The sequence below is a fragment of the Herpailurus yagouaroundi genome, unplaced genomic scaffold, assembly GCF_014898765.1.
Source record: "Herpailurus yagouaroundi ecotype Mexico unplaced genomic scaffold, PumYag 160, whole genome shotgun sequence".
Lineage (NCBI taxonomy): Eukaryota > Metazoa > Chordata > Mammalia > Carnivora > Felidae > Herpailurus > Herpailurus yagouaroundi.
The window spans coordinates 13,671,722-13,687,918 of NW_024412401.1; the positions used below are offsets into that span (position 1 = coordinate 13,671,722).

General features: G+C 36.5%; 1 protein-coding gene across 3 annotated transcripts in view; it reads left to right on the forward strand.

Moving 5' to 3' along the window:
- Positions 1-16,197, forward strand: part of IFT74 (intraflagellar transport 74) — an 89,085-nt gene that overhangs the window by 12,281 nt on the left and 60,607 nt on the right. For all 3 annotated transcript variants that reach the window (XM_040481406.1, XM_040481408.1, XM_040481407.1), the window contains exons 3-8: positions 2,215-2,350; positions 4,616-4,664; positions 6,119-6,217; positions 6,377-6,437; positions 13,274-13,333; positions 14,875-14,936. In XM_040481406.1, coding sequence (XP_040337340.1) covers positions 2,215-2,350; positions 4,616-4,664; positions 6,119-6,217; positions 6,377-6,437; positions 13,274-13,333; positions 14,875-14,936 — 467 coding nt within the window. The remainder of the gene's footprint in view (positions 1-2,214; positions 2,351-4,615; positions 4,665-6,118; positions 6,218-6,376; positions 6,438-13,273; positions 13,334-14,874; positions 14,937-16,197) is intronic.

Consider the following 16,197-nt stretch of genomic DNA (forward strand, 5'->3'; position numbering starts at 1 on the left):
GTCTGGAGGAGGGACTGTCTGGTTCAGTCAGTGTCATTCCCACTCCAGTAGGTGAGCAGTTGCCAGATTGCTAGACACGAGGGGCGGGTCTGGTGTAAACCAGTCCCGCCTCCACTGGGGGCAACTGTTCTGTTCCCTCAATCCCCACTGTGTTGGTGATGAGGAGAAAAATGGCAACACCCCAGTCTCTCCTCCCTGGACTGGGTTTCTCAAACCATGCTGTTCAGGCAGCCCTTACAGAATAGTGCTGGTGGTCAGCCTGTTCTCCACAGTCTCCTGCACCTCTTAGGCTCTTGGCTAAGATTCAGAACCTGATGTCTTAAGGGGCCCTGTACCACGTGGATTCCATTTTGGTGTAGCACCACTCAGCCCTGCTGGCACCTGAAGGGTCTTTTGTCCTTGGTGGGGCCATAGACCCTCTTCCCACAGTATTGGAGGAAGGAGACTGTTACCTCTCAGCATGCCCCTGAGATTGCTACTGTGCCCTGGGGCCAGCTCCCTCTTCCCCCCCCCAGGCTTGCGTACATGGAAGCTGCAGTGACTTCAGTCTGGCGAAATTTGCACACTTTTGAAAGCTCCTATCTTTGATCTTCAATTCCTAAGGCTGTTTGCAAAGTAGAAACTGGCACTCTCAGTATTTTTTTCCCCCAGTCCATGGTCCAGAGAAGTTTTTCTCTTGTACTAGCACAATACCACAATCCACAGCCTTTCTTTCTCTCTGTTTTGTTTCTCCACAGAAGGGGCTCCTTCCCCTCTGTGCCTACGCTGTTTTATCTCCCCCAGTTCACATAATGCATCTGTGTCCTGCTGAGCTGTCTCCCTTACCTGTGGAGACTTTTCTCTCACTCCACAGATTGATTTCCTTAGTGTTCCAAGTGTTCTGACCTCAATACAGCTGTGTTTGAGGGAAGGGAAGGGAAGGGAAATCCCTGTAACCCTACTTCTCTGCCATCTTAACTCCTCTAAAATTTTAAATTTTAAAGGAATGTACTATCTAATTGCCGGGGTCCAGCCCCAGCAGATCCAGGGATTCCCGAAGGATGAATGGTGCCGGTGAAAAAATAAAAAATGGACACAGACAACAGCAGTGTGTTTGGCCGCTTTATCGTGGCAAACGTGGCATTATATTTGTTAGCAATTTCCTTGTAGCATGCGTCATCTATTTTTCTGGCATTACCTAATTCTAAAAATGTTCCTATGTGTAATCACCCATTAAGGAACAACATGGTTATTTTCTTGTAATGTTCCCTCCTGCCCTTTGCTTATTGATTAATTTCTTCACATTATTTCATTATGTATCTATGTTTATCTATAATCTATAAAGCATTTGCTTTGCTATTTTCATGAAAGGTCCTCTATCTCTCAATACCTCAAGTGGAACACTTACAGGGACAGGACTTCTTAATTGTTTTTTTGAACAATTTGCGGTATAAGGAACAAAAGTTTTTGCTTTGGTCTGGGGTGCCGGGAGGGAGCCAAGAGGACCCTGGGAACCCACGCCTCATGTGTTCCCAGAGAGACAATGTATACCTAGGAACTAATGAACCATTCTGTACCTTAACGCACCAGGTCCAATCATCATCTTGAATGTCTCCTGGGGGCCAGGTGGGCCTAGGGTTGGAGTAACTTGTATCCATAGATACACTCCTTTGTTGCCGGAGTGGGGCTTTCAAATCCATTTGTTCCCTCCTTGGCTGGGAAATATCCTTCCTTTAGGTAGAGGAGTCTTTATAGGGGGTGGCAAGGGCGAGATGTAGGGCTGCATGATTTTCTTGGGGTATCTTCTTTCTTTCCCCAGTGGTTCTTTTCCCTGGGGGCATGTCGTGGGCAATTCACCAACAGACAATTCCCCCAGGTACTTTGATTGGTAGGGGGGCTGCCCTGACCAATGCTAAGGCCAAATTACATAAAAGCAGGAGTACAAGAAGCTTCACTGTCGGTGGGCCGCCCTGCAGTCCCGATCCATCCACCGTCTGGGCCCTGCCATCAGGCTGGTTGGAGAGCTTGGCTGCCGGCATCTATTGTTCATAGAATTTTAAATGTTAAAGACTTTTATTTAATATGTCCTATTTTGGGAATTCAAAAATGTAAGGAATACTTTACAAATTAAATGTAATTTTAATTTTTAAAAAATAATCTCTTTGCTGTCATAACAGTACTAGAGGTATAGTGTTTTTCTAGTTTACTAAAACTGAAATCATGTTTTTCATTTAGATACCACCTGGAACAGCAAGACCAGGCTCTCGTGGTGGTACCATTGGGACAGGGGGAGTTCTGTCTTCTCAAATCAAAGTTGCTGATCGTCCTGTAACACAACAAGGTTTGAGTGGAATGAAAACTGGAATGAAAGGTATCTCTTTTAAAAAGACGAGTATATTTTGTATAAGAAGTATCACAGTACCATATTACTGGGGGAACCTGGGTGGCTCAGTTGGTTACTAGTGTCTGTCTTCAGCTCAGGTCATGATGTTGCGGTTTGTGAGTTCAAGCCCGTGTTGGGGTTGCTGCTGTTACATGGAGCCCGCTTAGGATCCTCTGTCCACCCCCTCCTCAGCCCCTCCCCAACTTGAGGTCTCTCAAAAATAAACAAACACTAAAAAAAAAAAATAGTATTGCAGTACCATATTAGTTAGCCAAGAAGTATAAAGAGGCCATTTTATTCAATTTTTATTCCTTGATTCACAAAATTATGGTGATGGTTAAATAAAAGTGCTGTGAAAATACACTGTGAACTTTAATCATCATTTTTCTAAATATGGAGCTTTACTATAACTTGAAGAAATTTGAAATAATTTGAAGAAAAGCTCAGGAATGAAAATTAGGTTTCTAGTACTACATAGAAATATTCTGAAATATTTTTTGATTGTTTCCATATCAAAATGACACTATTAAGGTATTTGTGTATTTATGATAAATGACTCAAGAAGTGTTACTTTTCTAATAATTAATAATCCATTATAATGTGTAACTTCTTAAGTAAGGAATTGAAGCTAACACAGTTTTTTACTGCATCTTTCCTTAGGCCTATGTATGTGTTTAAAAAAGCATAATGGTACACTTATGATTCAAAAATTGGTCTGTGATACATACAAATCAAAGCATGGTAAACTGCTTTATAATGAGTTTTTTATTTTCTGTATTTGTGACAGATGACTTATCAGGGATGAAGATATTCTACTGGGACAAAATTAATTATAAGATATGATGCTACCTTTTGTAATATAGTATGCCATGCCTTTCAGGAGACTTAAATTTTTTTTACTTTATTATAATACCACTTAGCTCACTAAATATTAAAAAACAATTATTTAGGGGTATGTGGGTGGCTCAGTTGGTTAGCATCTGACTTCAGCTTAGGTCATGATATCACAGTTTGTGAGTTTGTGGGTTTGAGTGCTCTCTGCTGTTAGTGCAGAGTCCACTTTGGATCCTCTGTCCTCTCTTTGCCCCTCTCCCACTGGTTCCCCCTCTCTCTCTCAAAATAAATAAACTTAAAAAAAAAAAACCACAATTTTTTAGAAATGCTTGCTTGATATCAATACTGTGAAGAAATGTCAAAATTATATCATTGTCTAGTCTTCTCTCCCTCTTCTGATCATAGACCTCACAGTTACTACTCTCTATCCTTACTTTTTCCACTTTGCAAGGTCACCTCTCTCAAGGTTTGGACATTTAACCTAGGGGTACTTTCTTAGTCCTGCTGAAATAACTGAAATAAGATCATGTTTCTAAAAAAACGGTCTCTAAGACAAATTATGAAAAATCATAATCTCTTGCATTGAGAAATCCACAGTCTAAATCTTCACTGTGCTTTATGATAGTTAATAGCTACTTGTAGCTATTTAAATTTAATAATTAAAATTAAATAAAAGATTCAGTTCTCTGCTATCATCAGTCACATTTCAAGTGTTTAATAATTCCAAGTAGCTGCTTTATTGGACAGTGTTGGTATAGAATATTTCCATTGTTGCAAAAAGTTCTATTGGATAACCCTGTTCTAGACTTTTTGAAAAATATTTATTTATTTTGAGGGAGAAACAGATTGAGAGAGACTGCAGGGGTGGGGCAGAGAGAGAGAGAGAGAGAGAGGGAGAAAGAATCTCAAGCAGGCTCTGCACATGCTCACGAACCATGAGATCATGACCTGGGCTGAAATCAAGAGTCAGCCACTTGATTTGTTGAGCCACCCTGGTGTGCCTAGACTTTCTTAGATTGAGTTTGCATTCAGTTAACCTGACCTGTAGAGTGTACTTCCTGTCTTAACACCCCTACCTTTAGTCCCATTTTTGTGATCTTAATTCAAGTTTCCATTATGTTATGATGCTAAGATATTAGTTCTCTTTTCCATTTTTTTTTTTAAGCAGGCTCCATGCTCAACATGGGGCTTGAACTCATGACCCTTAAGATGACAAGTCACGTGCTTTACCAACAGAGCCAGCCAGGCACCCCAGTTGTCTTTTCAATTGATTCAGTCTGTCATCTTGATTATCAGATTTATTGGGGCATAAATAAGGACTTAACAGAATTGTGGAGTGTAATTGTGGTTGTGCTTTGGCTTTACTATTTTGGTGGTATTTCCAAACTGAACACTAATAATTAAAAAAAATTTTTTTAGGTCCCCAGAGGCAAATTTTAGACAAATCTTATTATCTTGGACTTCTTCGGTATGTTCAATAAACATTTTTTTTTCCTATGCATGGTCATGAAGTTTTAACACTGGTGCTTATTAAGATAGTTAGGTGTCTGTTGATTTTTAATAATTATTTTGTGTTATAATTTCTGGTTAATTTGGCTGTGCTACAAAATATATGAAATAGTACAAATAGGTCGAGATTTTAAATTGTATTTGTTTGCATGTGTGTGAATTAATTTATGTCAAGTTCACTATCATATAATGATAAGAATCATCTTTTATTATGCTTCTTTCACTAACTACTATGAAATATATTATTCATACCACTGAAATGTCATCAGTTGTATCTAATAAGGGAAAATGCATATACTTACAATATTTTAGTGCAGAGTTTTACATAAATGTATAATTGGTCAGTTGCCACAAATGTAACCTAATTTTAATTAATTCATGAAGTTCATTATGTCTCTAAGAATGAAGCTCTAAATTGAGAACTTTTTTCATATTCTTTATCTACCTTTTTTTGTTCAGATGTCCTACTGTTCAGTCTTCATTTTTCTGCTTTATTGTATTTTGTTCTTGGTTCATCATCTATATCTTTGTCTACTATTTCCATTGCATTTAATCCATCCTTCTATCATGTCCTAAAACCTCTGTTTTCTTTTTCATTTCTTCTGCAGTCTTTTGTTTGTCAATTATCAGGATCCTTTATGGGTCTCAAACTTCTAGAAGGCAATAGAGAGAAGTGTAGGTTTTCCCCACCACTCCTTAATGCTATCATCAGCATGAGGCCAGCACTTACATAGCATCTCTTCATATCCAGCCACTTTTTAATCAAAAGAAAGAAAGGATATAGAGCTATTTGTCAGCATTGCATATCCTCACTTTTCCAGGATTTGTGCTTTTGTATCAAAAAAATGGGTCTAGGTATTTTTGTAATTGTTTGACTCTATAGCACTAGTTCTCAACTGTCCATGATTTTTGCCCCCCAGGGAACATTTGGTGATTTTTGGACATATTTTTGGTTGTCACAGCTAGGGTTGGGGTGTGTGCTACTGACAACTTGACCAGGGATGCTGTTAAGCATTGTACAGTGCATAGGATAGCCCTTCCCCACTGCCAGAGTATCCTTTACTGACCTAAACTGTCAGCAGTGCGGCTTTTGAGAAGCCCCACCTTAGAGAGTAGCAGGAGCTGTGAGGATGACAATTAGGCATCTAGTTGTGTCTATAGACTGTTATTTTGACCAGGCTTACATTCTGGTCCTATTTCATCTTAATGATCAGAGAATCTATTTCAGTTTCTTATCATTTGGGATATGCCTCATTTTAGTCAAACAGGCCACATAAATTGTTTTTCTTTTTTTAGTGAACTTTCACAAAACCATTTATATTATTGTTACACATTTATGAAAAATTTGCTTGACTAGAAAGGCTCTTTTCTGGATTAGGATTATTGCTGACTTTTTTATTTCTTTCCATTTAGAAGTAAAATAAGTGAACTTACAACAGAAATTAATAAACTTCAGAAAGAAATAGAAATGTACAATCAAGAGAATTCAGTATATTTGTCATATGAAAAGAGGTGAGTAGTTTTGCAGTTAAAATTATGCAAGGTCTTTTTAAGAGCAATATTCAATGTAATATGCTTCAGAAGTTTAATACCAAATTTGTAATTATACATAATGTTTATAATGTTCTTCTTATTTAGGTGTTTATGAATGTATTTGTTTTACGCTTACAGAGCTGAGACTTTAGCTGTTGAAATCAAAGAGTTTCAAGGACAACTAGCAGACTACAATATGGTATTTGCCCTTTTCTGAGATTTTTTTGAATATTTCCATTGTTTTTTACCACTTTAAAAATATATTATTTTAGATACTAAATAATACATGAATGTATGCTTACGGTGAAAGATTGTAACAAGGGAGAGTATAGAGATTAAAGCCTCCCTTTGCTTTTCCCTCATTTTTCTCACCAGAAATCATTTGGCCTAACAGATATGTATTCTTCCAGTCTTAAGAAAATACATTTACTTGCAGATACATATTTTCCCTAACAGTATTAAAATAATCATTTTTAAAGTAGCTAAAATTTATTGGGTATTAACTGTCATTTCTATAAAAAAACATTTTATCTCTCTATGGATGGTTTTTATTATGAAATATTAAAAATTTTAATTATGTAGTGCACAGATTCTACCTCCATTCTTATGTTTCATCCAAAATACAGTGGTTGCCTTCTGCCAAAATAGAGTATGTAACATAAACATAGTTCCACCAAGGATTTTTCCTAATCTTCTTGGCTTTGTTCATAACTGTCGCAATCTTTGGGGTGGTCTTGGCCCCATTACACTTTCTAGTGTCAGAATTTTCTTTCTTCTAACTCTGTAGGTGCTCTACATGGCAATGGCATTTGGTCTTAAAGGGGAAAACTTTTATCTCACTTCTGTTAAAAAATAGTGTTACATAAAACAAGAAACATTCTATCATAATGGTTGGGTAAATTATGCTATACCTACTTGATATTGTTATATTGTACTTATAAACAAATTTTGCTGCTTATGGAATACTGTACTTCTCAAATCTGTTTAACTGTATAATCCATAATGAACATTTTGTAGAGCCTAGTATTCAGTACAGATTTTTTTTTTAGTAAATGTTTTGTTCTAAATATGAGGAAGTTTTTTATAAAATATGAAATGACATTAGATAAAATCATTTAGCTGTACTGGAATGCCTTAGGTAAATTACTTATGTAAAGATATTAATAATGTGTGAAATATGTTGTTTGCAGGTATAATGACCTAACAACTGATACAGGGAAAACATTTAGCTGATATCTAACATATAGTAAGATCTCAAATGTTAGGGTTTATTAGTACTTACTATTCATATCAGAAGTGAAATATTCTATAAACTAATACATAGTACCATAATAAAGCTTGGTGTTTCAGAAAAAATTATACCCAAATAATTTGCTTTTAATAGCCTTCCTATTCATCCATTCATCCATTGATGGACATTTGGGCTCTTTCCATACTTTGGCTTTTGTTGATAGTGCTGCTGTAAACATGGTGGTGCATGTGTCCCTTCGAAACAGCAAACCTGTATCCCTTGGATAAATGCCTAGTAGTTCAATTGCTGGGTGGTAGGGTAGTTCTATTTTTAGTTTTTTGAGGAACCTGCATACTGTTTTCCAGAATGGCTGCATCAGCTTGCATTCCCAAGTAGCCTTCCTATTCAAATTCTGGTTCCACAACTTGCTGAATTTCTTTATATGCTATATTTAGAACTATGCATCCCAAAGCAACAGAATATACTTTCTTCTCAAGTGCACATGGAACATTCTCCAAGATAGATCACATACTGGGTCACAAAACAGCCCTTCATAAATATACAAGAATTGAGATCATACCATGCATACTTTCAGACCACAATGCGATGAAGCTTGAAATCAACCACAGGAAAAAGTCTGGAAAACCTTCAAAAGCATGGAGGTTAAAGAACACCCTACTAAAGAATGAATGGGTCAACCAGGCAAGTAGAGAAGAAATTAAGAAATATATGGAAACAAACGAAAATGAAAATACAACAATCCAAATGCTTTGGGATGCAGCGAAGGCAGTCCTGAGAGGAAAATACATTGCAATCCAGGCCTATCTCAAGAAACAAGAAAAATCCCAAATACAAGATCTAACAGCACACCTAAAGGAAATAGAAACAGAGCAGCAAAGACACCCCAAAACCAACAGAAGAAGAAAGATCACAGCAGGAATAAACAATATAGAATCTAAAAAAACTGTAGAGCAGATCAACGAAACCAAGAGTTGGTTTTTTGAAAAAATAAACAAAATTGATAAACCTCTAGCCAGGCTTCTCAAAAAGAAAAGGGAGATGACCCAAATAGATAAAATCGTGAATGAAAATGGAATTATTACAACCAATCCCTCAGAAATATAAGCAACTATCAGGGAATACTATGAAAAATTATATGCCAACAAATTGGACAACCTGGAAGAAATGGACAAATTCCTAAACACCCACACACTTCCAAAACTCAATCAGGAGGAAATAGAAAGCTTGAACAGAACGGACCCATAATCAGTGAAGAAATTGAATCAGTTATCAAAAATCTCCCAACAAATAAGAGTCCAGGACCAAATGGCTTCCCAGGGGAGTTCTACCAGACGTTTAAAGCAGAGATAATACCTATCCTTCTCAAGCTATTCCAAAAAATAGAAAGGGAAGGAAAACTTCCAGACTCATTCTATGAAGCCAGTATTACTTTGATTCCTAAACCAGATAGAGACCCAGTAAAAAAAAGAGAACTACAGGCCAATATCCCTGATGAATATGGATGCAAAAACTCTCAATAAGATACTAGCAAATCGAATTCAACAGCATATAAAAAGAATTATTCACCATGATCAAGTGGGATTCATTCCTGGGATGCAGGGCTGGTTCAACATTCGCAAATCAATCAATGTGATACATCACATTAATAAAAGATAAGAACCATATGATCCTGTCAATTGATGCAGAAAAAGCATTTGACAAAGTTCAGCATCCTTTCTTAATAAACACTTTCAAGGGGCGCCTGGGTGGCGCAGTCGGTTAAGCATCTGACTTCAGCCAGGTCACGATCTCGCGGTCCGGGAGTTCGAGCCCCGCATCGGGCTCTGGGCTGATGGCTCAGAGCCTGGAGCCTGTTTCCGATTCTGTGTCTCCCTCTCTCTCTGCCCCTCCCCCATTCATGCTCTGTCTCTCTCTGTCCCAAAAATAAATAAACGTTGAAAAAAAAATTTAAAAAAATAAATAAATAAACACTTTCAAGAAAGTCGGGATAGAAGGAACATACTTAAACATCATGAAAGCCATTTATGAAAAGCCCACAGCTAACATCATCCTCAGTGGGGAAAAACTGAGAGCTTTTTCCCTGAGATCAGGAACATGACAGAGATGTCCACTCTTCACCACTGTTGTTTAACATAGTGTTGGAAGTTCTCGCATCAGCAATCAGACGACAAAAGGAAATCAAAGGCATCAAAATTGGCAAAGATGAAGTTAAGCTTTCACTTTTTGCAGATGACACGATATTATACATTGGAAATCCGATAGACTCCACCAAAAGTCTGCTAGAACTGGTACATGAATTCAGCAAAGTCACAGGATACAAAATCCATGTACAGAAATCAGTTGCATTCTTATACACTAATAATGAAGCAACAGAAAGACAAATAAAGAAACTGATCCCATTCACAATTGCACCAAGAAGCATAAAATACCTAGGAATAAATCTAACCAAAGATGTAAAAGATCTGTATGCTGAAAACTATAGAAAGCTTATGAAGGAAATTGAAGAAGATATAAAGAAATGGAAAAACATTCCGTGCTCATGGGTTGGAAGAATAAATATTGTCAAAATATCAATACTACCCAAAGCTATCTACACATTCAATGCAATCCCAATCAAAATTGCACCAGCATTCTTCTCGAAGCTAGAACAAGCAATCCTAAAATTTGTATGGAACCACAAAAGGCCCCGAATACCAAAGTAATTTTGAAGAAGAAGACCAAAGCAGGAGGCATCACAATCCCAGACTTTAGCCTCTAGTACAAAGCTGTAATTATCAAGACATCATGGTATTGGCACAAACACAGACACATAGACCAATGGAATAGAATAGAAACCCCAGAACTAGACCCACAAAAGTATGGCCAACTAATCTTTGACAAAGCAGGAAAGAATATCCAATGGAAAAAAGACAGTCTCTTTAACAAATGGTGCTGGGAGAACTGGACAGCAACATGCAGAAGGTTGAAACTAGACCACTTTCTCACACCATTCACAAAAATAAACTCAAAATGGATAAAAGACCTGAATGTGAGACAGGAAACCATCAAAACCCTAGAGGAGAAAGACCTCTCTGACCTCAGCCGTAGCAATTTCTTACTTGACACATCCCCAAAGGCAAGGGAATTAAAAGCAAAAATGAACTATTGGGACCTCATGAAGATAAAAAGCTTCTGCACAGCAAAGGAAACAACCAACAAAACTAAAAGGCAACCAACGGAATGGGAAAAGATATTTGCAAATGACATATCGGACAAAGGGCTAGTATCCAAAATCTATAAAGAGCTCACCAAACTCCACACCCGAAAAGCAAATAACCCAGTGAAGAAATGGGCAGAAAACATGAATAGACACTTCTCTAAAGAAGACATCCGGATGGCCAACAGGCACATGAAAAGATGCTCAACATCGCTCCTCATCAGGGAAATACAAATCAAAACCACACTCAGATATCACCTCATGCCAGTCAGAGTGGCCAAAATGAACCAATCAGGAGACTATAGATGCTGGAGAGGTTGTGGAGAAACGGGAACCCTCTTGCACTGTTGGTGGGAATGCAAAGTGATGCAGCCACTCTGGAAAACAGCGTGGAGTTTCCTCAAAAAATTAAAAATAGACCTACCCTATGACCCAGCAATAGCACTGCTAGGAATTTACCCAGGGGATACAGGAGTACTGATGCATAGGGGCACTTGTACCCCAATGTTTATAGCAGCACTCTCAACAATAGCCTTTCTCTTATGGAAAGAGCCTAAATGTCCATCAACTGATGAATGAATAAAGAAATTGTGGTTTATATACACAATGGAGTACTACGTGGCAATGAGAAAGAATGAAATATGGCCCTTTGTAGCAACGTGGATGGAAGTGGAGAGTGTGATGCTAAGTGAAATAAGCCATACAGAGAAAGACAGATACCATATGTTTTCACTCTTATGTGGATCCTGAGAAACTTAACAGAAACCCATGGGGGAGGGGAAGGAAAAAAAAAAAAAGAGGTTAGAGTGGGAGAGAACCAAAGCATAAGAGACTCTTAAAAACTGAGAACAAACTGAGGGTTGACGGGGGGTGGGAGATGGGTATTGAAGAGGGCATTTTTGGGGATGAGCACTGGGTGTTGTATGGAAACCAATTTGACAGTAAATTTCATAAAAAAATTAAAAAAAATAAATTTCTTCATCTGTAAAATGCGGATAATATCTACTTTAGAGAGTAATTGTTAAAATTAAGTGATACATATAATGGGTCCAGAACAATGTTTGGTGGAAGGCACATATGTTAGCAATTGCTATCATTGCCTAACTTTTTGAAGGAAGCTTACCTGGTGTTGTGTTTGTGCCTTACCTTGTTGGCTTTTGTTGTTGTTGTTGTTGTTGTTGTTGTTGTTGTTGTTTTTAATTTTTAGAAGACCAAGAAAATCATTTTGTATTCTCACTGGTATAAATTTGTAAATCTGTTAATAGGCTCTCTGCTGCAGAAAAGAGAGTGACTGACATTCCCCAAACTTTTTGTCTTCTTTAGACACTCCTTTTAAGGTCAAACATCTTTTCAAAGCAGGCAAAGCTCACTTTGCCACCCTAAAAATGTGACTGGCCAAATGCATAGTGTATACTTAGGTAGCTCAATATTTGTTTTTATCTTAGAAGATAAAATACACTATATACAGTAGCCAAATTATGGAAAGAGCCCAAATGTCCATTGACTGACAAATGGATAAAGAAGATGTGATATATATATGCAATGGAGTATTATTTAGAGATCAAAAAGAATGAAATCATGGGGCATCGGGGTGGCTCAGTCAGTTAAGCATTGGACTTCAGCTCAGGTCATGACCTCGTGGTTCATGAGATCGAGCCCCACATTGGGCTCTGTGCTGACAGCTCAGAGCCTGGAGCCTGCTTCGGACTCTGTGTCTCCTTCTCTCTCTGTCCTTGCCCACTCACACACACTCTCTCTCTCTGTCTCTCAAAAATAAAATAAAACATTAAAAAATTTTTTTAGGGGCGCCTGGGTGGCTCAGTCAGTTAAGCATCCGACTTCGGCTCAGGTCATGATCTCACGGTCCGTGAGTTCAAGCCCCGCGTCATGCTCTGTGCTGACCGCTCAGAGCCTGGAGCGTGTTTCAGATTCTGTGTCTCCCTCCCTCTCTGACCCTCCCCCGTTCATGCTCTGTTTCTCTCTGTCTCAAAAATAAATAAACGTTAAAAAAAAATTTTTTTTTAAATAAAAAAAAAATTTTTTTTAAAAAGAATGAAATCATGCCATTTGCAACAACAGAGATAGAACTAGAGTGTATTATGCTAAGCGACATAAGTCAGTCAGAGAAAGATAAATATCATATGATTTCATTCATATGTAGGATTTAAGAAACAATAGATAGAACATAGGGGAAAGGAAGGAAAAATAAGATAAAAACAGAGAGGGAGGCAAGTCATAAGAAACTCTTAAATACAGAGAACAAACTGAGGGTTTTTGGAGGGGTGTTGGCTGGAGGGATGGACTAAATGGGTGATGAGCATTAGGAGTGCACTTTTTGGGATGAGCACTGGGAATTATATTTAAGTGATGAATCACTAAATTCTGCTCCAGAAACCATTACTACACTATATGTTAACTGGCTTGGATTTAAATAAAATTAAAAATAATAATAAAATTAAAAAAGATAAAATATTTAGAAGTAATAATTAAATGACTACTCATTGTTTTAAGATTGAATACCTATTTATGAATTATAGAGAAAATTTATGAAGACTAATAATGTTTTTTTTTGTATCTTTGTTTTTAGTTGGTAGATAAACTTAATACCAATACTGAAATGGAAGAAGTAATGAGTGATTACAACATGGTAAGAAAATTTAAAAGTATAAGTAATAGATTTACATAGATCATACCACTCAAAACAAAGCATTTATATCTAGAAATAGTTTGATAAAACCTTACACACTTTACAGATAGGTATTACTTTGATCTTAAATATTTCCATTATAGTTGACTTCCCTTAGTTGCATTTTTTTCCATTAAAGATTTTAAAGTAATCTCGATACCCAGTGTGGGGTCCAACTCACAACACCAAGGTCAAGAATTGCATGCTTTACCAACTGAGCCAGCCAGTGGCCCCTTAGTTGCTCTTTTTAAATTTCTTCCTATTGGTCATATCTCCCTAGTAGATGCTTTAGTATCTTTCTACAAGGCCATGTTTGAATTGGTCTCACACACAGTGTTAGTTAGGGAGTCTTGTCTATATTTCCTTACATATAAATTAGTTTGCAATACTTTTGGTTCAGTATTTGCACAAAAGGAACTGACTACTCACTGGAAATACAGTTGCACTTTTACAAAGTTTTATAAGAAAGAGAGAAAAGTCAATAGTTATATAATGCCAGACATAATACTACTTTTGATTGATAAATGATACTTTGTGTTCATTGTTCTTAGATTCTTTGGTAGACGACAAAAGGATAGAAGCTAACTTATTTTGATTATAAACATTTAGGAGAAACTAACATACATATAGCTTATAGTTTATCTAACTTATAATTTCTTTATATAACTTTTATATAGTTTATAATATGGTTTAGAGCTTATACAATCAGACTATTCTGTGAAAGCATAGAATTTATAAAATGACTTTCTAAATTAGAGTTCTAAAAACATGATAATTTCATGAAATTAGTCTTAACTTTAGAACACAGGAAAATTCCCAACTTAAATATATGTATATAGATATATTTATATTTATATAGATTTATATAAATCTATGTATAATCCTATATATTTTGGATTTTATTTTTGAGTAATCTCTGCACCCAGTGTGGGCCTTGAACTCAAAACCCCAAGATGAAGAGTCATGCACTCTACCCACTAAGCCAGCTGGGCGCCACTAAAAGTATATTTTTCATGCCAAATGTAAAATGTGAAAACCTCTTTATGTGTTTTGTCAGTTGTTTGGGATAGGTCAAAATTCTAGGCTGAATATGCACAGGTAGAGTCACATAGGAGTACTCAGGGTAAAATTCTGAATAATTTAAGAATAAAACTTGCGTTGGCCCTTAATTCAGCATATTACTAATCAATTGTTGAACAGCCAATAAATATTAGATTCTGTTTACATAAATTAAGTTTACGTTGGATTATTTGATAGATCACTAAAGAACAGTGAATATTTTTGGTTTGAGATTACAATGCCTGTGAAAAAGACTTCCTTTTCCAGGGGTTGTAGTTCGTTCAGTGAAATAAGTACTGTATTTTTTTTTTTTTTAAACTTTGACAGTGGCGTTAGGATTATGATAATCTCTCAAATTGTTTATGACCAGCATACCTTTTAAAGAAGTAGCTCAGTTGAATGGTAATTTTTATCACTAACTTCTGTGTTAACTCTTTATTCAGCTTAAAGCTCAAAATGATCGAGAAACACAAAGTATGGATATCATATTTACTGAAAGACAAGCGTAAGTACAATACATGTGGAAATCAAACATTTACAAGTGAACTGTATTAGGCAATTTAACTTTGGAGTCCTTTATTTCCTTATAAATTTTCTCGTTTTCCTCTGTTACATTTTTTTATTTTAAAAATTTGAATATTTGCAAAACAAATTTTATTGTTTATACATTTGTTATCTTCATTTACCACTAAGAAGCCAAATCCTGTATAAATAAAATAACTACATAGATTAGATAAATACAATTTCTGTTTTAAGTACTTTAAAATCTAAGATGGATGAGAACATCTCCATCTCTGCCACTTTTAATTTTATTAATTTTATTTTATTTTTAATTTTTTTAAGGTTTATTTATTTTGAAAGAGGACATGAACAGGGGAGGGGCAGAGAGAGAGAGAGAGAGAGAGAGAGAGAGAGAGAGAATCCCAAGCAGGCTCTGCTGTGTCAGCGCAGAGCCTCACTCAGGCTTGGTCTCAGGAACTGCGAGAGCACGACCTGAGCCAATATCAAGAGTCAGATGTTCAACCAACTGAGCACCCAGGTGCCCCTACCACTTGTAATTTTAACCTGAGCTTTTTAACTATTTTGAATTTTGATATTTAAGTTCCAGCCTAATAAAAGGGACATTATTAGTGGGCTATTTATATTATTTCATTATTCAATTATTAGTTTATAATTAATAGTTATATTAATGCATATATATATATATGAATCTTTATATATAACATGTTTAAAGAACATGTGGCAGTGACAGCAATGTCTACAAAGATGTAGATGTGATGTGGTTATCTTAGTCCATTTGGGATGCTATAACAAAATACCATAAACTTAGTATTTTATAAACAACCAGAATTTGTTGCTCACAGTTCTAGAGGCTGAGAAGACCAAGCTCAAGGCACCAGCATGGTCCCATTCTGGTGAAGGTCCTCTTCATGGTTCATACCAGGCATTTTCTTGCTGTATCCTCCCAAGGTAGAGGGGGTCTGTGGGATCTCTTTTATAAGCGTGCTGATCCTATTCATGAGGGCTTCAGCCTCATTACCTAGTCAGTACACAAAGACTGCACCTACTAATACCTTTGGGGGTTAGGATTTCAACACAAATTTTGGAGTGACATAAATATTCAGATAACAGCAGTTAACATAATTATTCTTCCTTGATTTTTAGCCTTAATTAAATACTAAGGCGATGCAAACATAAAAAGATAAGCTATTATTATACACACACCCCATACATATTTTGTCTCAGATTTTTATCAGTATTAATCT